The sequence below is a fragment of the Neolamprologus brichardi genome, chromosome 12, assembly GCF_056152115.1.
Source record: "Neolamprologus brichardi isolate AB-2024 chromosome 12, ASM5615211v1, whole genome shotgun sequence".
NCBI lineage: Eukaryota > Metazoa > Chordata > Actinopteri > Cichliformes > Cichlidae > Neolamprologus > Neolamprologus brichardi.
Genome location: NC_142115.1, coordinates 15,530,684 through 15,552,083, shown reverse-complemented (window position 1 = coordinate 15,552,083; position 21,400 = coordinate 15,530,684). Strand labels below are relative to the sequence as shown.

At 41.4% G+C, this 21,400-nt stretch overlaps 1 protein-coding gene across 1 annotated transcript; it reads right to left on the bottom strand.

Moving 5' to 3' along the window:
* Positions 1 to 6,425: 6,425 nt before the first annotated feature.
* On the bottom strand, positions 6,426 to 21,296 carry gfpt1 (glutamine--fructose-6-phosphate transaminase 1). The gene is made up of 19 exons (XM_006784024.2): positions 21,241 to 21,296; positions 19,155 to 19,262; positions 18,098 to 18,205; positions 17,839 to 17,964; positions 17,697 to 17,755; positions 17,477 to 17,611; positions 17,328 to 17,389; positions 17,064 to 17,143; positions 16,870 to 16,978; positions 16,590 to 16,753; positions 14,803 to 14,898; positions 14,446 to 14,543; positions 14,137 to 14,257; positions 13,704 to 13,861; positions 10,835 to 10,949; positions 10,245 to 10,372; positions 9,978 to 10,145; positions 9,376 to 9,537; positions 6,426 to 8,402 (listed from the first exon to the last, which is right to left on the bottom strand). The coding sequence occupies exons 1-19, from the start codon at positions 21,245 to 21,247 to the stop codon at positions 8,358 to 8,360; spliced, it is 2,049 nt and encodes a 682-aa protein (XP_006784087.1). The 5' UTR covers positions 21,248 to 21,296; the 3' UTR covers positions 6,426 to 8,357.
* Positions 21,297 to 21,400: the final 104 nt, after the last annotated feature.

The following is a 21,400-nucleotide window of genomic DNA, read 5'->3' as shown; positions in this document are numbered from 1 at the left end:
TGTTGTACTGTTTTTATCAATAAATCTCAGCAACAAAGGAAATACACCCATGTGTGTTGATTTCTCCCTAAGATGGCAAACTGAAACACAAGTTTCCTTGTGGCCCAGGAAACTAACCACTCCAAGTGGCTCAGCATGGCCCCACCTTATTTACATAACAAAAACAGCAGTTCACAGGTGATTAAGGATATTAGCTAAAAGCCATTTGGCTGGAAGGCGGGTTTTAAAGGTAGAAAAGCCAAATGGCTGCTCTCTGGGACTTTAACTTTAAAGCCATGACATTTCCTGTTCCCACTAGGTGGCCCTCTGCGTATTCCTGACAATGGGCACATTAATCTGTTCAGGGTGGGTCTGACATCATGCCTGTAAAGTTTGGTACTGATCAGACTGGATTTTATTGAGTTATACTAATTTGTTTCTTCATGGCGAGACATCAAAGTTCGCCATGCTTCTGGGGTCACACCCTTTCGCGAAAAGTCACAGTTTTCACTGTAACCCAAGACCAACTCCTTAATGCTTTCCTGGAGAAATTTGAGGCTGCAGATGTCACTCATCACAATACTGTATCCTGTGGAATTAAAGACATTATTTTACTGTTACTATTCATAATCATCATAATGAATTTCGTAATCATTATCATTAACCATTTCATTAATTCTTATTTTCATCAAAAGCATTGATTGAAGCTGTTGGTATTATGTTATAATTTGTATTACTGGGGTTATCATAATCACGTACTAACCTTTTCATTACAGGTGTAGTTGTAATCATTTTATATACACTTTGCATGCCTGTGCTTATTTAAAGAGTTGAAGCTCAGTCAGGTAGTTGAAGGTCGTGAACTTTGTTTGACGCTATGATCAGACAATACATGGTGTAAGGGATGATGAGCTATGGAAGAACACGCTTACACAACACATATTTTACATTCTTTTATTAAGTTTTGAGTAGGGCCCTTTTGGTAAAACATTTATTCAATAGATCACACATACTTTTAGTTAAGATCCTTACACACACCACTGAGAGCTTCTGTCTGGTAAAAGGTTAGAAGCGCCAACGGGCGGGGTGAGGCTGAGTGCGTTGGAGGACGACACACACACACACACACACACACACACAGACAACAGTTCAATTCAATTCAATTCAATTTTATTTATATAGCGCCAAATCACAACAAAAGTCGCCTCAAGGCGCTTCATAGGTACAGAGAAAAACCCAACAATCATATGACCCCCTATGAGCAAGCACTTTGGCGACAGTGGGAAGGAAAAACTCTCTTTTAACAGGAAGAAACCTCCGGCAGAACCAGGCTCAGGGAGGGGCGGCCATCTGCTGCGACCGGTTGGGGTGAGAGAAGGAAGACGGGATAAAAGACATGCTGTGGAAGAGAGACAGAGGTTAATAACAGATATGATTCAATGCAGAGAAGTCTATTAATACATAGTGAGTGAGAAAGGTGACTGGAAAGGAAAAACTCAATGCATCATGGGAATCCCCCGGCAGCCTACGTCTATTGCAGCATAACTAAGGGAGGATTCAGGGTCACCTGGTCAAGCCCTAACTATATGCTTTAGCAAAAAGGAAAGTTTTAAGCCTAATCTTAAAAGTAGAGATAGTGTCTGTCTCCCGAATCCAAACTGGAAGCTGGTTCCACAGAAGAGGGGCCTGAAAACTGAAGGCTCTCCCTCCCATTCTACTTTTAAATACTCTAGGAACAACAAGTAGGCCTGCAGAGCGAGAGCGAAGTGCTCTAATAGGGTGATATGGTACTACAAGGTCATTAAGATAAGATGGGGCCTGATTATTTAAGACCTTGTATGTGAGGAGCAGGATTTTGAATTCAATTCTGGATTTAACAGGAAGCCAATGAAGGGAAGCCAAAACAGGAGAAATATGCTCTCTCTTTCTAGTCCCTGTCAGTACTCTTGCTGCAGCATTTTGGATTAGCTAAAGGCTTTTCAGTGAGTTTTTTGGACATCCTGATAATAATGAATTGCAGTAGTCCAGCCTGGAAGTAATAAATGCATGAACTAGTTTTTCAGCGTCACTCTGAGACAGGATATTTCTAACTTTAGAGATGTTGCGCAAATGGAAGAACGCAGTCTTACATATTTGTTTAATATGTGCGTTGAAGGACATATCCTGGTCAAAAATGACTCCAAGGTTCCTCACAGTGTTACTGGAGGCCAAGGTAATGCCATCCAGAGTAAGAATCTGGTTAGATACCATATTTCTAAGCTTTTCAGCGCCGATTACAATAACCTCAGTTTTATCTGAATTAAGAAGCAGAAAGTTAGTGGCCATCCAGGTCTTTATGTCTTTAAGACATTCCTGCAGTTTAACTAATTGGTGTGTGTTATCTGGCTTCATGGACAGATAGAGCTGGGTGTCATCTGCATAGCAGTGAAAATGTATGCTATGTCTTCTAATGATGCTGCCTAAGGGAAGCATGTATAATGTAAACAGAATTGGTCCTAGCACTGAACCCTGTGGAACTCCATAATTAACCTCAGTGTGTGAAGAGGACTCTCCATTTACATGCACAAATTGGAGTCTATTAGATAGATATGATACAAACCACTGCAGTGCAGTACCTGTAATACCTACAGCATGTTCTAATCGCTCTAATAGGATATTATGGTCAACAGTATCGAATGCTGCACTAAGGTCTAGCAGGACAAGCACAGAGATGAGTCCACTGTCAGAGGTCATAAGAAGATCATTTGTAACCTTCACTAAAGCTGTTTCTGTGCTGTGATGAGCTCTGAAACCTGACTGAAACTCTTCAAATAAACCATTCCTCTGCAGATGATCGGTTAGCTGTTTGACAACTACTACTTTCAAGGATTTTTGATATGAAAGGAAGGTTGGAGATTGGCCTATAATTAGCTAAGACTGCTGGGTCTAGAGATGGCTTTTTGAGTAAAGGTTTAACTACAGCCAGCTTGAAGGCCTGTGGTACATAGCCGGTTATTAGAGATAGGTTGATCATATTTAAGATCGAAGAATTAATTAATGGCTGACTTCTTTGAGCAGTTTTGTAGGAATGGGGTCTAAAAGACACGTTGATGGTTTGGAGGAAGTAATTATTGAAGTTAACTCAGAAAGATCAATTGGAGAAAAAGAGTCTAACTTAACACCAATGGTACTAAGAGTAGCTGTAGATAATATTACATCTGTGGGATGATTATTGGTAATTTTTTCTCTAATGATAAAATTTTTACTTGTGAAGAAGTTCATGAAGTCATTACTAGTTAACTTTAAAGGGATGGTTGGCTCAAAAGAGCTCTGACTTTTTGTTGAGCCCAACTCCTAGCCCAAACAGTTGGGCTCATGTTTGGGCTAGGAGTTCGAATAACAGTTTGCAAATGCCTGTAGCTGCAAAAGTAGGTCTGGGAAAGGGACAGTCTGCTCCAGGAGATAAGTGAGAGTCGGTACCTGGCCTCGAGACGGGGAGAAGGCTCTTTCCATATATGTCGAAAGTCGTCAATATTATTGTATGTGCTTTGTATGTGTTTTGACGCAATGAAGGGGCGTCATAAACAATACCCTGATATAAAAGAATTGTTTCTGTAAAGTTGGGGGCAGGTGATGGCTGATGTGTGCAGTCTTCATCTCCCCGCACATGTGTGTTCATTAAAATCATTGTTTGACCGAAGCTCTTCTGGACCGTGATTGTTTTGTGTGCTCACCCTCAATATCTGAACCAATCTCAACAATCTCAAAGTGTAAAACATGACATTTCCTGTTCCCACTGGGTGGCGCTGTCCTTGATGTCAAATATGGCAGTTGAAATATGTTCAGGGGCGGAGCCTTATCATATGTGTGCTCTTTGGTCCAGATCGGACAATGTATGATAGAATTAGAGGCAATAAGATTTTCATGGCGAGTCATCGAAATTCGCCGTGGCGCCACGGCCTCACTGTATTGCGAAAACTCAAAAGCTCCGCAATTTAACATGGCCCGGGTGTGTAGTTGACACTGACGTAATATGAAGCTTATACGACCAAATACCAAGGAGGAGTTCGAAAAAGTTCGAGGCATGGAAATGGCAAAATTAGAGCCAAAATGTCATATTCACGTCCAAATGTTGGACTTCCTGTTGGGTTTAGGACATGGCCATAACAGACTTTTTTGTGCGTCTCCTAACGTTAGATATGTGTACCGACTTTCATACATGTAGGTCATACCCACACCGGGGGCTCGCATTTTTCATTTTTCTAGGTGGCGCTACTGAGCCAATTTTCCCTGGTCATTAAAATACGTAAATTTTCACCAGACCTGATGCGGGTGCAAAATTTCATGAGTTTTTGAGCATGTTTTGGCCCCCAAAAGGCCGATTCATTTGCCGAAATAATAATAATAATAATAATAATAATAATAATAATAATAATAAACGGAGCAGATACAATAGGGCCTTCGCACTGTCAGTGCTCAGGCCCTAATAACCACTCATTACACCCAGGGGTGCAGAAGGGCATCTCTGAATTTGTAACACATCAAACCTTAAAACAGATGGTTATAGCAGCAGAGGACTTGCAGATGCCCCTCCTGTCAGCCAAAAACGGGAATCTAGGGCTACAAATCTCACCTATTCACCGAAATTGGATAATAGAACACTGGAAAAATCTGATCTTGAGTTGCTTTGGATGATAGGGTCAGAATTTAGCATACAGTATGAAAGCAGGGCCCATCCTGAGTGTTGTTGCTGACCATGTCCATCCCTTTATGACCACAGTGCAATGGGGATAACACACCATTCCCCAAAAGTCAAATTATCTCAAACTGTTTTTTGAATACAACAGTGAGTTGCTCTGAGGGCAAACAGGGGTCCAAACTGGCACTAGCAAGGTGTCCAACTATGATGGTGTGTCTAATGTCTTCAAATACAAGCATCACATTAGAATACAAACAGCAGAATGTAAAACTGGGTTCTTGTAAATCATTTGGCAGAAAATGTTTGATGGAAAAAAAAATGTTTGCCAGACAGTAAATATGTAAATGTAACTGAATAGTCACTAGATTTTCAAAATAAAATTACCAGCATTTTAACTGAAGCTTCAGCTTTATGCTTTAATGTTCACTGCTGCTGGCTCAAACTGACTAATCCTAATGAAGCAGATTTGAACAATTACATCATTAGGTTTGTTCATTTGGTGATCAAACGTAATGATATTTCTGGTAGTCCATGGTAGTTGGATTTTAAGCAGCAACTTAAAAAGATCCAACTGCTGATAAACAAGGAGACCTAACCTAAAAGAAGATAAAGAGGACACAGCTGTTTATTGCACTTTGACTTGGCACCGTCAGGAAACATCTAATAGATACCGGGTGAACCTGCTGATTGCTCCCTTGCCCTTATTATGCAGAAGATGCTACACTTTTAAGAAAAGATAAACACAATATCAAGTCTTGACAAGATCGTATAAACGACTACAGTTACAGAAACTCAGGTTTCTGCTTTTGGTTTTTCAGGACGTTTAGGCATAGAGGTTAATGTTCATGGTTAGAGATGCGCATTTCCTGTGATAACACCTAATTCCCGCCCCTCTAACAAGAGGCCTGCAGCAGAGAAAATCCATTCTCCTTACGACACCAAGCTGTCTGCAATTAAAGTCACAACAGCTGCTAACACTTATTCAGCCCCACTGACAAAAGCTGCAGTGACGCTTTGATTTATAAGAACTAGCAAAGTCTGGCTCCTACACAGAGGATGTTACCTGCTTCACATGATGCTCTTTATAGATGAGAAACTACCCAGGACGCTCCCCATGCTCGGACAATGGAGGCTGTTACTGCTGAAAGCCGTGGTTACTTTCCATAATTACTCCACAGCTGCGTGTGAGGCCGCCGTTGTGGTTAGTTTCTGCAATGAAATCCTTCTGAGAGCTGCACTTGCTTTCACCAAGAACTTGACTCTTTACCTCGCAGTCTTGCTGAAACTGAACATGTTCATCAGGCAGAAGCTGGCAGGTGTGCTCCTGGCACGTGAAGGCTTGGACCAACATGCATGCTCAAGCTGCTGCTCCACCTGGCCTCCATCGCACACCTTCAGAAATTACAGCTACCCTCCGAGTGGCTGTGGAGGAAGGAGATCTGCAGAGCCCTTAAAGCCAATCAAGGCAGTGCTGCTTGTGCTGCCCGCGCTCTGCCGCCTCTCACTATCTCTGTGTTTGATGTCCTTTGCTCTCATTCAAGTGGCAGTTTCACTCCTGCCTTGTCTGTGGAGCAACCTCAGCCACTGCGTCTCCACTGTAACAGCTCTACGTGGGAGCATCAGACCGATAGTGTCAGTCTTCCTGGAGTTTGGCACCAGGGCGGCGTATCGTTACTTTGAGCTACCCCTAAATACCTCCAGTACCTCAACTCTTTGTGCAATCTATCACCTGAAAAACTAAACACGTTATTTTAATGACAAGTCCAAATGTGCCTGAATTTCTACAGCGTATTTATTGGAATAAAAATCGTACAGACACCTTTTGTTATCACTGTCAGTATTTTACGTCATGTAAACCCACAAGTGCACACATCCTCAATCCAATAACTGCCAGACACTTTTAAAAGATACGTACGTGACACTTTATTGCATCAGTTCCACTAATAAATAGTACTCCCACTCCCTCTGTAACCCAACAGATGGTGCTAGGATCCAGTGCAGCATCCTTAATCAATACATCCAGTCAGTAAATCAAAAAGTGTTTCGAGTGTGGGTTACAAAAGTACCTGTAACAACATTTCACTGGCTCAGAAAAGGCTCAAGGGGGGAAAATGAAGTCCAAGTTAAGGCTTGATTGTAAATGCAAGATAAATATCTTTAAACGTAAAGAATGCAGGCTTTAAAAAAGCTGCTCCTATTCTTTCTCTACTGCATAACTGTGTGTGTGTGTGTGTGTGTGTGCGTGCAATGTCACTTTTTTCTTGGCTTCTGAATTTAAAAGACACCTGGGATCACAGACACACAGCTTGGCATTTGGCTTCTGACCAAAGTCAACGTCTACAGTATGACATGCTGCCAAGCGACTGTGTGTATACGTGCCCTCAGGGCCTCAGAATAACTTCATAGCATACGATCTGCAAAATCAGTTCATGTTTGGCTACAAAAGCAACAGTGAAACCGAAAAAAAGATTTGGTTTATGATTGCCAAAGCCACCAGAGAGAGATTTTTGGTTTGACATTTCAGATGACAGTAACATTAACATTTTAAATGAAAGAGTAACTTCAATAATATAAAATTCCTTCAAAAAAAAAAAAAACAAAAAAAAAAAACAATTAACAAACAAATGTAACAAAAGGAGGAAAAAAAAGAAGAAAAGCTACAAATGGTCCCAAAATTGCAAAATGACGGTGGCAAGGTGTGGGCTGGCATCTGCCTCTACTTCAGGTTTGCAACTTTATCTCAATTGCATTACTTCAGTTTATTGATTAAAAGAAACCTTCATGCAAAAAGTCCCACATGAAAATGAAACGCTAAACTGCACCCAGAGAGTGTTTACAGTAACAGGATCGTGTCGAGAAAAATAGGAGAGAGTGAACGAGCGACGTCTCAGACTCTGGTGTAGGTGGTTCCTCTCATTAACTGAGTGGACCAAAACCAGAGTTTAAAAAACCGAATTCCTGGGCTTACACACAACAACATTAGAAGATTTATGACAGTATTCGCAAACTTTTTCTGATCGGACATTTGATGCTGCTCTTTGCTGCGTGTCCTCAGAAGAAAATCCAAGAGGGGAAAGTGTATCAAAACCACACTGCAATTATGAAGAAGCGATGACCTGTGGCTTGGAATGATTCAAGACTGTGGTTTACTTCAACTGTGGAGTAAAGACACTTTGAATGATTAGCTGCCAAGGAAAAAAATCCCAACTAAACTACAAATCATTGCACTAAAAGAGAAAATGAGCCAGTGAGGTCTTTAAAGCGTAAACTACTGTCAGCTTTAACATCAGCTTCCAGAGAGCCCAATCAGCATCAGATAAACATGGAAGGCATGCCCATAAATGGCCAGCGATGGTTGATACAGGTTCACCCCCAAAAAAGTGATATATGCACGTTATATGTCATTCCCAATCCATTCCTTGCCACCGGCAACAACAAAGAAAAAACAAATGCTGTCAAAGCTTTCTGATAAAAGAAACAATGCAACACTGTGATAATACACAACAGTGAGATACTAGAGCGATTACTGAAAGACTGCATAAAAAAAAGAAGAAGAAGAAAAAAAAAGAGCCACGACACACATGACACAGGACAGGACGTCATCTTCTGATGGTTTACTTCACATAGACGCTTCCTTTGGGGTCTGTGCTTGAATGTGTGTCTATGCCAAGCTTTTGTTGTTAGTGATGAATGGTGCAGCTCACTCTACTGTCACGGACTTGGCCAGGTTTCTTGGACAGTCCACCTGCGTTTAAACAGAGGAGCAGACAATCAATAGCCTTACAGATGAAAAGGAGACTGTTGCTGCTGTTGACTAAATGCTGCTGTCAAAACACTCGAGCATGATTTATACAAATCTTAACAAAAACATACTTTAATCTGCGAGCCAGAGATATGGCGGCTTGGCTGGACTGCTCTATCTAATTATCACACGTCCTGTCCAAAGCGCTTCTCCTCCCCTCGGACCAAATTACATAAAACACAGGGCATGCGTATGGTGGAGCTGTTTGTTCTACAGAGCTGCACGGCCAGGACGTTTCTCTGAAATGCTCTGAAAAACTCACTTAGATGCTGACTTTGAGTTAAGCTGCTCACTTTGACCTTTAAAATTCCTCAAAAACAGAAAATCAAGGGAACAACACATCTAAGTCAGTTCTGCAGCACCAGCACAAACATCAGTAACAGCTTGTGGGCTTTGCCAATAAATGAACCAATCGCAGGTCGGAATTTGCGCACAGATGGAGGTTATTTACATTTAACTATAATTCTTTCAGTGTGGCAGCTAACCACATCGTCATCACCTTCACCACCAAGTTTGCCAGTTTACATCGTTCACAAAGTAGGCTACATTTTCAAGCAAGTTGGGGACATGCTGATTTACAGATATAAACACTGCATGTTTATTCTGGCAGTGTTTCTGCTTACAAAGCAGTCCTGAGCGACAGCGCTAGATGATCAGTGACAGGCTAATAATAACAGAACATCTCATTTATATTGTGCTCCAGAATCTTTTGCACAACTGTCCTCTTTTATGTCCTGAAATGAATCATCGACGTATTTTACACAATCATACTCTTACTACACCTGTAAACACAGGTATACTGATGATGACTGTAAGAGTGGAAATGACTTGGGAAAATAGTATCTCCAAGAAATGTTTGAATTAAGAAGCATGCTGGATTGAAAGTTGTCGCTGATCCTGAAGGGAAAGCACTTACATCGTAGCCTCTGAGGACAGCCAGGTGGAAGGACAGCAGCTGCAGAGGGATGACGCTCAGGATGCCCTGCAGGCAGTCCAAACAGTGAGGCACTTTGATGGTGCGGCTGGAGTTTTTGATGGTTTCGTGATCGTCCTTGTCGCAGATCACAATAGGACGACCCTGTAAATGAAACAAAGAGATGAATATAGTGTGAGTTTTCACACCTCTAAACCAACATCTGTTGCAGATTGTTGACTGCACAATGATGGAGATGCGCTGAATCAACCTCTCCCCTTCCACCGACTGAGTTGAAGGGCCAGAGGTGACGCAGTGGTCAACATACTTTCGGGGTTTGAACTTAATGAGTTATGATGCAAACAGTTTTCAGAAAGGAAAAAACTTGAAAAAAATGGATTCAAATAAACACACTTAGTCAATTTCCACGATATAATAAACACTGTAAAGCATCACATTTAATTTTTATTTGTCAGAGTTTGTTTGAGCATTTCAGCCAACTAAACAATCTGGGCTGATCACTTGTGACTGGATTATAAAATAAACCAACACACCGACATTACAATAAGGCTGATCACAAAACATGCGCCATGTGCGATTCTTACCTGGCGAGCAACAACTTGCTGCAGGGCATTCTGACACTTGACATAAGTGTGGTCTCTCATTATGATCATGATCACCGGCATGAGTTTATCCACCAGGGCCAGCGGGCCGTGTTTCAGCTCTCCTGCCAGGATACCCTCTGAATGCATGTACGTGATTTCCTTGATTTTCTGCAGGGGAATAAAAAAACCATCCAGACTTTAGATAAATGCAAGCCTACGCTGTAATTAACAATCAAGCTGTCAGATGATAAACTCGCATGTGCTCACCAGTGCTCCCTCCAAGCAGGTAGCGTAATGGTAGCCTCTGCCCATGATGAGCACACTCTTCTGCTGGTACAGCTCTGTTGCCAGCTTCTGGATTTCATCATCCAAACTGAGGACCTCCTTAATCAGATCTAACACACACACACACATTTTTTTTCTTGTTTAAAGAGGCTGACTGGCAGAGACAAAATATGAAAAAAATATTGCAGCAACATGGACCTAGACTCAGCTTCTAATGTTGGGCAGGGAGTGGCAGACAAGCCAGACATTCCTTATTAGGTTACTATTGGGGACATGTTATCATGTGCTTTAGATTCATAGAGTCATGCAAGAGCCCAACGCCAAAATCTAAAGCTATTCATCCGTCTGCCCCCCTTCCCGCTCTCTCTCGTCTTCTGATCCTTTTGTTGCCGTTTAAGTTTGTCCTCTAAGAGGATTTAAAAAAGAAACACCAACAAAAACAAAACTAAAACAGGCTGTGGATGTGCTTGATCTTGGGTCTGAGAGCCAGCTTTTCCAGTCTTTTTGTGTTTAAACTTCACATATGATCAGGACTTCTCTGGCTGAATTACAACACATGTGGCGTGGCTTACCTGGAAGCACTCTTAGGCCCTGGATTATCTCACGGCGCCTGGGCTGCACTGAAATCCTGTCATCGCACATCAGGAGGGCAAACATGATCAAGGCCACAAACTGACTGGTGTAGGCCTGAAGACGAAAAACACAACAGAGAAAGCAGAATATTTATTAACTGTAACACAATTGCTAAGATGCGGTTTCTTTGTCTGTCTCTACTCTGACTGAAAAAGAAAACAACTGCTCCCTAACTATTTGCATGAAGGTCACAAAGTGGACCACCACCACTGCACAGTGAAATATTGCTTGCTTGTGACCTGATTTCTAGAGGGAATGGTAGATTTCCTGTTTTGCAGCTCAATATCGAACCAACGAAGCAGCGACCAGATCACGACTTGAGCCTTTCGGTACAGATTATGAAGCCATGTCCTTCTTTTTCGCTTTGTTTTGATTGCAAATTTGGTCTCCAGTTTATAATCTGCACCAGATGAAATATGGAGAGGTGGGTTTTCATACACATCAAGCAGCATTATAAAAAAACGCACGCAGTTAAGTTAGTGCTGCTCATCCTAAAAACCTTTGTAGCCACATATACCACAGATGATCTCTGATCCTTCTGGAAATGTCGCTTCTTATAACCTCAACACATCTGAGACTCTGTGCCTGCCGTCATCGCCGCCCGCACCCTCTCCTTCCTTCATCTCCGAGCACGTTTGGAGGTCTTCCATGCTCATTTAGGAGATTCAATCAGGGTCTGAGAGAAGCCAAGTCAATTCACAAGACTCTCTGGACTCAGAAATGCCAATGTGCAGGGCCAAGAAAATAGCTGTAAAACCTTTACACACCGTTTCTTTTTTCTTCACAACAACACACAAATCGTAGTCCTTCAGAGCTGTGGCAACATATTTAACCCACATATTCAACCGTTGATCTCTTCCATATTCATACTTTCAAACTTGTCAGTGCTTTCCTGATGCACAATGTTCCAACTTTGACCCTGCAAATGTGAGCATGCATGCATACACAGCTGAAACATAAAGAAAATACAACAGCTGTGATCTAGAAAACAAACTTTGTAATCCTGTAAATTCCCAGTGGAAAGAGTTATGTAATTCAAAAGCAGGCTTCTCTTATTTACTGTCGGCTGACCTGCCAGAAGGATCTGCCTCATGATAGCATCAAAGTGTTTTGTCTTTTAGTGCTAATTTATGCCATGAATCTTGAATATGAACAAAGGAATTGGAAATTCCCTCATTTAAAGTTGAAAAAAAATCCTATGACCATGAAAAAGCAGAAAATTGAGACCAAATATATGAATTTGGGATGATTCAGCATGTGATTAGTTGCAAACCAAGTCAGTGTTTGATAAGCTTGGTTGTTAATGTGCAGCATTCGGTTGAAGTGGGTGTGGGTGTGTGGCCCTGCCAGCCGAGCAGTAAATGATGGCGTCTCTGAGGCGTGCTCTGGGACTTTGGAGCAACACAAGAGTCACTGAGCCAAGAGCTGGGGCAGGGAAGGACCTGCTCCACTTTTCCTCCCTCTCTCTCTCTATGCTCCCTAGAAAGAGCAGGGGCTTCAACTCTGCTCGAATCCCAGCTGGCAAGTGCTTTCAGTGAGGGGGTGGGAGAGGCAAGAAACCAAGTGTCCAAGGTTTACATGACCTGAGATGAGAAAATCAGGCTTCTTTAACTCCCTCTGGGATAACAGTGGAGGACCACGTCAACTTCCAAAGGGCGGGACCAGAATTGCAATGGAGTTTTCATCTGGGTTTCATTCAGAGTCAGCGAGCGTCCAGTTCATTTACGAGATGATGCAATTAACTGGTGTACAGTACTTTAGCTAAGTATCAAAGGCTCAGTTAGAACAAATCAAAGAAATCATGCGCTATTTTTCTAACTTGAATGAAGCAAATTCATTTGGTGTGTTGCCTCTGAAAATATTCTCATAGACAAAATCAAAAAAATGAGTAGATTGCTTTTTTTAAACTGGGGCAATAAACATTCACTTCAACTCCAAGGAAATGTGTTGTTTTCAATCATCCACATCCCAGCATGCCACAACAAGGTGAAAACACACCCAGCAGTACATTCATCTTCATCACTAATGACTCAGTCTCAATGGAGTTTAAATAGAACAACTAGGAAAACTCTATGGCTGGAAACTCGGTTGCTGCCCAGTGAACTGATTAAAAAAAAATTTTTTTTGGAGCCTGCAACTGGTTGCAAGTAGTTTGGCAACCTGTCTCCAGCTCCAACTGACTGCAATCACCATCAGACACATTGGTGAACATTTGAAAGGCGGAGTCCACTCAACTGGTTGTATCCTGGTTATATTGCTATATAAGATTGCCGAGCCCCCATCTCATTATGCAGTAAAATCGTCATCCAACAGCAACTATGCCAATATTTGTGGAGCAATTTCTGACTTTCTCTTCAAAATCTATGAGGTTCTGGCTGAATGCATGCAGTTAGTGTGAATTTATTTGTATGTAAAAGGCAACAGATTTTCTATTTTGGTTGATTTATCACACACAGATTGCATGTAATTGGCAACTTGGCCCCATTCACCCCTCAAAATGATTACAGACTGACTGTCTTATCACCGTTTTATCACTCTTTATAAAAGTTGCTTTGAAGGAGGCAACTGACAGCGGGTAGTCTGTGTTTAAATTAGCTATTTCAAAGATAGCAAGATAATAATAACAGGAATTTTGGTAATGCTGTGTAGCATAATATAACCTAACCTCAAGAGGTTAATGTAAGAAGTATCCTTTCAATCTCCAGTGACACAATAAATGCATGTTGTGGTTTTCCACTTCCACGGCGCATAAAAGCTGCACTCATAAAAACCGCAGAGTTAATCAGAGCCACGGTTGCCATGGTATACCTTGGTGCTCGCTACTCCAATCTCTGGCCCGGCGTTGATGTGGACGCCACAGTCAGTCTCCCTCGAGATTGAGCTGCCCACTGTGTTAGTGACGCCCACAGTCAGAGCCCCCCTCTCCTTACAGTAGCGCAGGGCCATGAGGCTGTCAGCGGTCTCCCCTGCGGGGTCGGCAGAAATGGAAAACACAACCCGTTTATGGAACGTAACAATTCACACAATAAAACTGATTTACTGACTTTTGCACCCTAAACTAGTCTGATTTAAGACAGCTTTACAGAAAAAAAAAAATCCACAGGTTTCAAAAACTTTGACTCAGCATTTTGAAAAAGTTGAGCACATAGAAAGATAAATCAAGAAGAGCCCCCAAATAGAAAGTGGAATACAAATGGGGAATGTGCCACAGATCAAGTCCAGATGGCACTGGTCTCCACACCTGACTGGCTGATAAAGAAGCAGACATCGTCTCGGAAAACAGGCGTGTTCCTGTCCAGGAAGTCGCTGGCCAGCTCCACCATGACAGGCAGCTCGGTCAGCTCCTCCAGCACCTGGCGGGTCTGGGAAAAAAAGCAACAGCATCACTTTGTGAAAACGTGCCAGCTGTGCACAGAGCATAGAGTGTGTCAGGACACGAAGCTCATACCACAACACAGGTGTCACATTTCCTCTTGGATTCAGTTTGACTATTTTTATGACGAGACTTTGCACCAATGAACAAAAGGTGGTTAAACAAAAGACCACTCACTGCTACTCCTGCATGATAGCTGGTGCCACAAGCAATGAGGATAAGTCGGCGACACCTCTGAATCTCTTTGATGTGATCCTTAAGTCCACCCAGTGTCACTGAAAAGCACAACAAACTGCTCAAAGACCACAAACACCCCACAGGAGAGATGGGACATTTTACACTTAAAAAATGTACTTAGAGCTGTAAAACTTTTATAGGGCGTCCTTGATCCTTATTATAATGAACTAAAGGTAGTTGCACATGCAAAACTAAATTACTTGATGCTAAAGACTACAGTGAAAGCCAAAGATTGACATTTTTGAGGAATTGTCATTTCTTGTCTTGGTAAATATAATAATAAGGCAGTGCTCCAACCTGTGTTGTTGTCAAAGTTGACTCTTCCTCTCATGGTGTTAACAACAGACTCTGGCTGCTCAAAGATTTCCTTCTGCATGAAGGAGCTGTAGTTGCCTGTAAAATGAGGATCAGATATCAAGGGAACATTTTCAGAATTAGTCAAAAAAAGAAAAAAAAGGTAAATACCAGTTAAGCACTCAGTGATAGACTTTTTATAAGCTCCATAAAACCCACATGAACTCAACCGACCGAGAGAGGTTTTGTTTACATGTATTAAGCGTCCGCGAATGCAAACTACAGCCTCCTGAAGGAGCAAAAACAAACGTCCTCACTGTGTTTTATTGACAATCAGGCCTTCCTGGAAATGCAAGTACTTATTGGGTAAACTTTCTTTCTCTATTAAGATATTTGGAGCCACAGCATGAGTCATGCCTCAAATGAAATAAAACAAACACAAAACATTAGGGAGATAATGCTTTCCTATCAATTAAAAACTGTGACGGTAAAGAAAATATATATGCAAGTGCTTTCCAGCCTGCCTTTGAGAGCAATTTGGGTCATGCGAATTAGGTTATTCAGCAGAAGAAAAAAAAACTAGGAAATGAGAGGAGAGAGGCTGAGTAATGACAGGACCACAAAGGAATGTCGAGTGCAGCCAACATCGGCTCACCTCTGCCTTCTGCTGGACTGCTGAGGAAAAGTCAGTGAAAATGAAGAAAGAAAATATAGACAGTAACCATGAGGTTTAATCTCCTTTTTTTTTTTTTTTAGCTGTGTTCATACTGAGCAAACTTCTTAGACTCATGTTCCTCATTTAAGGACACAGCAGCAGAATAGATGAAATACTTCAATTCCAAAAAATCATATCTGCAGGTAGTCCGATAACTGATTAAGTGCATGTAACAAGTTGATTCTTGGTGCAATTTTGCATGCAAAACAGACCTTATGCACATCGACTCCAAGTCTTCATCAGGGTCTGACAAATATAAAGTCAGTAAGGATTACCTAACAGCCCTGGGAAGCAATTTAATCCTGACTGATTATAGATTTGTCAGATTCTTACAGACCTGGAGTCGATATGCGTTTGCATGCAAAACTGTCCCAAGAATAAAACTTACATGATTGTAGGGTTTTTGTTATGATTTTATACATGAAAAAAGAGAAAATAATGCAATAATAAAAATGTGTCCTAATTCCCATAATGAACGGTTTAACTTTGGTGACTTGGGAAAATAATTGTTTTTCTTTAACAACAATTAAACACTGAGAAATGCTTTTTATTGGGTGCATTTGTCTAAGCATTAGTAAGGGGAACTGTACTTTTTAAAAAAAAGTCACAAATTGCACATTGTGCTATACATTGGGTATTAATGGCTTCACATTAAAGCTAAAATTTAAATGTTTTCCACCTTTGTTTGAGTTCAAATCCTGGGGCTGGAGTAAAATGTTGAAAAAGAAGGAAACAGCTGTCTTAGTACAAACCTAGCATAATATTTCAACTCGGGTCAAAAAGGGAAGATGGGAGTGATAACATCTTAAAGCAAAGTGGTTTGTTTTACCAACAGTGGTTTCTTTGGTGGTGCTGCTAATCTAGCAAGAGTGTAACGACTTGGATGATAACAAGAACAACCTCAGGACAAACCGTTAAAAGCAAGCCAAACTATGTAAGCAGCTGGTCGTCGATTATGACTTGCAGGATAATAACAGGATTTGAGACTAAATTAATGGCACAGTATAAATGATTTATTGACCATTAGTGTGGGAAAGGAATGCATGTTGTGAAGAGAATTTGTCCTTCCACTCACCCATCATGATCTGCTGTAGTTCCATCTGCAGGGTCTGGATGGCACGGGCCGGGTAGTCTCCAGCTGTGCGCTTTATCCTGTGAATCGACAGCCGGCCATCCATCACGGCGGCTACGTCGTCGTCCTCGAGGAAGATCACCCGGTTTGTGTGCTCGATCACCGCGCTGTCGTGGCAGATCAGAAACCACATCAAACGTTTGATTTTTGATACACGGATAAAGCAGGCATATAAAGAACTGGGCACTGAGCATCTTTGTGCACTCTAACAGTATCTGCTTACCTCGCATCAGATGCAAAGTAGTACTCCACCGCTTTTTCATCTACTGGAAACAGGCAGGTGTCCTGGTCTGTCCTGGACAGGGTGCTGCAGCTCTTCTTGTCTTTAGTAGCTGGGATGTAAAAGAAAACAGGCCTCAGGCAATTTCATCCAGCCACATTTGGATACATTTGACTAGAAAGAGAAACTATAACTACATGAGCGGTAGAGCACAGGAATATGATCGCTGGACAGCTTGTGATCACTGCGCACTCCAATCAGCAGAGGACCTCCCCTCCTGTATAAACCACAAGAAAATATTCATGTTAAACCACATCCTGATATTTTACCAGTATATGGTCTAAATGCATCGCAGACAGGTTTCTTATACTGTCAGACTTCAAAATGTATTGTATACATTTTGACCCGTCTTAGACGTCACTTTAGGAGATTTAAGATCAGCCATCAGTGTGTGAGTTTACCTTGTACCAACCACCTCGCCGGGATAGTGGACACTCTTGAAGACCAGTGCAAAAGCTCCTTCCTGCAAGGCAGCAGGTCAAACAGGAAGTCAGGTCTTTTTATTGTCTGATTGCTTTTGCATCTTTGGTGTACATTAGCAAGTCCTTACCAGCTGCTGAGTCACACGTTCAACCAGCGTGGCGAAACTGATGTCGTCGCTCTCCCGGTTGTCATACATGTACTTCACCAACTTGGCGATGCTCTCTGTGTCAGTCTCTGACTCAAACTCATAGCCTTTGCTCTCCTACAGAAACGAGAAAATGATTTCGCTTTACAAATCGGAACAATGAAAACACATCAAGAAATATTAATGAAAAACATCTGCTCACCAGGAATTTCTTCAGGTCTTTGTAGTTGGTGATAATGCCATTGTGAATGACTATGAATTCTGCAAACCAAAGAGGACTGTCAGAAACGTAACACAGAATCAAACATTTAGCTGTTTCTGTACCAACTTGAAACATCACTCACCATTGTTTTTGTCAGATCTATGTGGATGACTGTTGACTGGGCTGGGCTCACCGTGAGTGGCCCAGCGAGTGTGGGCAATGCCACTGTGGACATCAAACTCCACATCCAGGTCAATATCCTGCTGTTCTATAAATCAAACAAACACACCCCCAAGACAGACGACATTAAGTATGCGAATTGCACCATGGCGTGCAGGAAGGCAAATTGAGGATTCGGTCAACTATTAATTCTCTCTAAACGAGCAACAATCTCAGCTTACTGTGGATCTCCTCATCCAGGGCCTTCACTTTTCCACGCTGCTTGATCAGCTGGATAGATCTGGCGTTGGCCTCCCAATCTTTGCTGTTGCCCCCATCAATTCCAACACCTAATGAAATTTTTAAAAAAGTCAGAAATAGCAGAATCATAAAGATGGCAAGGCCGTAGGTATTAGGTATAACGGTGATATTACTATTATGTAAGTAAAGTCTTCTTTTTGATCCAATGTCTGAGCAGAACTGAAAGAAACCTCCATAAGTGGTGTGTCAAAGTTCATCTAAGTAAAATAAATACCGACTAATGCCTAATGCCTGAATTATGCTTCAGCTGGAAATCTGGAAACCCCTTTTAGCCGAGCGGCATAACCTTCTACGTAACCTGATGGGCACCTCCCGAGAAATGTAACTACACATCAGGTCAAGGCAACCCATAGCTACTGTGATTTGCCAGTTCAGTATCCCTGATGCATTTCAAGCTACTTCTTTGCTGAGTTTTTTGAATGCATCAGTGAGAAAAAAAAATTATTTACTCAGTATAAGGAAAAATAATCATAGTGTAATTACAAGGTCTGACAGCAGATTCCTTGAAGAAGATTGCTGAAACTACCAAAATGGATGTGAGCGAAAGTACAAAGAAGTGGAAAACCAGAGGGATAAATATAACTGCCTCCAGAGAAAACAAAAAAACAATAATAATGTAACATAAAACTGAGCAGAACAAAGAGCGACGAACCAGGAGAAAAACAAAAATCCCAGCATCTGTTGGCACCGTATATAAAACACTGGGACACAACCACACGTTGATCAACACGTAACCACACACAAGCATAAATCAGGCACAAGTCATTAGTGTTGGCATGTATTACTGAAAAAGAAAACATCAAGTGTGACTTTCAGGACAGTTGCTGCATTAATGTTACATTGGAGACCAACAAACTATTACAACATTTTGGCATTTCTTGAGTAACCTCTGAGGAGGTCTGAACACAAGAAAAACAAAACAAAATACAATTTAAAAAAAGGCAGAACTTGTTGGTGATGAGTCTCTCTTTTCCTTACCAGCTGAATCATAGCCTCTGTACTCCAGACGACGTAGACCTTTAAGGAGGATCTCAAGGATTTCACGGCGAGTCCTTGGCACGTGGTAGTTGAGATAGGCAAAGATTCCTTGGGGAAGGAGGGAATAATGTTTTAGAAACCTTTTCTTTATAAAGAATTTGTGCTACCCAAAGGAGATTTTTATTTATTTATTTATTTGCAGTTGGAAGAGCAGATCACTTGAAATGCTTGTCAGACTAATACCCCCGGAGTGATGTTTAATTCATGTGGGTTTGGTGAAGGTTGGCTAAAGTCACCATTACAGTATTTAAAACGTTTTTTCCGATGCCAAAGGACATCTGACATTCTGTATGCTGCATGGATTTATCCCATCAGCTGGTTTTTATTTTAAACCAGCTTTGGATTCATTTTGAGTTAGAAATTGTTTTTAAAACAATTTTAAATCTTAAAACGAAACTATTTATGATGACAATGATTACGTAAAGGTGACTGGTGAAACCACAGAGAACGTAATTTGACTCCTTACTGGTGTAGCAGGCCAAGATTTACTGGGAGTTGTCAATCTGCTGCTATTCACAGTTCAGTGCCAGACAAACTAATGTAACACATGAGAAACAAGTCATACAGGCACTGGAAAACCTGATATAGTTATCTCTTGGCAGATAGACCTGTTTAAAGACAATTAAGTATACATATATAGACCTGCCATTTCCCTAAGATAACCTCTTGCCTACGTAAAGCAGAGGTAGGGGAATTGTCAAAGGAATGACAAAAATCAGACGCAAGATGTTTCTGTTTCCCATCTGTAAATCATTTTAAGATATTTACCTTGTCACTAAGACTTGAGATTTATTTGTGTGTGATTACTAACCCAAGTGACAGACCATTACGATACAGAAACAGGCCAGTGTAAATCAAGATTTCAGCATTTTATTGGCAACCTCCATAAATAATGAGAATTTACTCCCTAAAACATCTGTCATCTAGTCTAATAAGAAACACACACAGAAAGGAGTGACACCATGAATGGCAAAAAGAGTGGGCATAAAGTGCAGCCCTGTTACAGGGCTAAACACTAACCAGTGGACATCCTGGCTCAACAGAGCATTCATTCAGAAAAGCAAGTGATGGAGGTGGACACTGAGGGGTAAAGAGAAACAAAAGGGACCCTTCTGCAAATAATCAGTGCTTAATGGTTAACCTAAGCAAAGTGGCACCTTACTGTGACAAGAGATATTGATAGCAAGGTGGCTTGGTTATGGAAGTGCTCTGATTGTGATAATAGTGAGAGAAAACAGATGTCAGGTATCAGTCACAGGACTGAGATAGATGGAGACGGCAGAGACAGGACAGAATTAGAAAGCATCAAACTGATTTTGACCACTGGCGTCATATAGACAGTGAAAGAATGACGTTAATTCACAGCGATACACCAGTATTATATAGTACAATATTTGCTAAAGCCTTTGGCACTCTTTTAAGGGGTTGACTCAATTTGACTTAAAAAAAACAACAAACATATTTGATTTTATGTTTTGTTTATGCTATTTGTATATGTACAGCATTTTGTGGACACTGGTTTATATGTTAAAGTGGTATGGTATGGTATGGTATGGTATGATCCCAAAGAACACAGATCATCTAGTTACACTTTCATTTTTTATAATAACAACGAGTCTAACTCGTTTTCCAAGGTCTCTGTCACAGTCATCTAGATCCACAGACCACAGTAACAGACAGAGATTTAGCTACTGGAAACTTACTCGGCTGGTAATAACGTCGTAAAGCAGGTTACCATTTTAATGTCGCACTCAAATATCGACTCTGCTGCTCGATCGTGTTATCCCACATCAAGCAGCTTTCAGAGTAAAACGGAAAAACACAGACCGGTTTATATTTAGCTGGCTAGCAACATCATGTTGGTCGTACAAAACTCACTTTAGCCTCCCCTAGCTCATTTCCAGCATTTATCCTCAAACTAACATGGCAATAACTGAATAACTATTCAGCTAGCTATTCTGGTGAAACGTGAATCACATACATTCAGCGCCAATTAGTATAAATATAGAATAAATGCACTACTCACCACACATGGCTACAGTTCTGCTGCCAGTTACAGCTACTCTGAAGTCTGTAGCTGGGAACGCCTGTCAATAAGCTCCGCCCCCGATGATTCCTATGAATCATAGCCATCCGCGTTCTTCCACGGCGCCTTCTGATTGGTCGGGAGGTCTGTCGATTCAGGT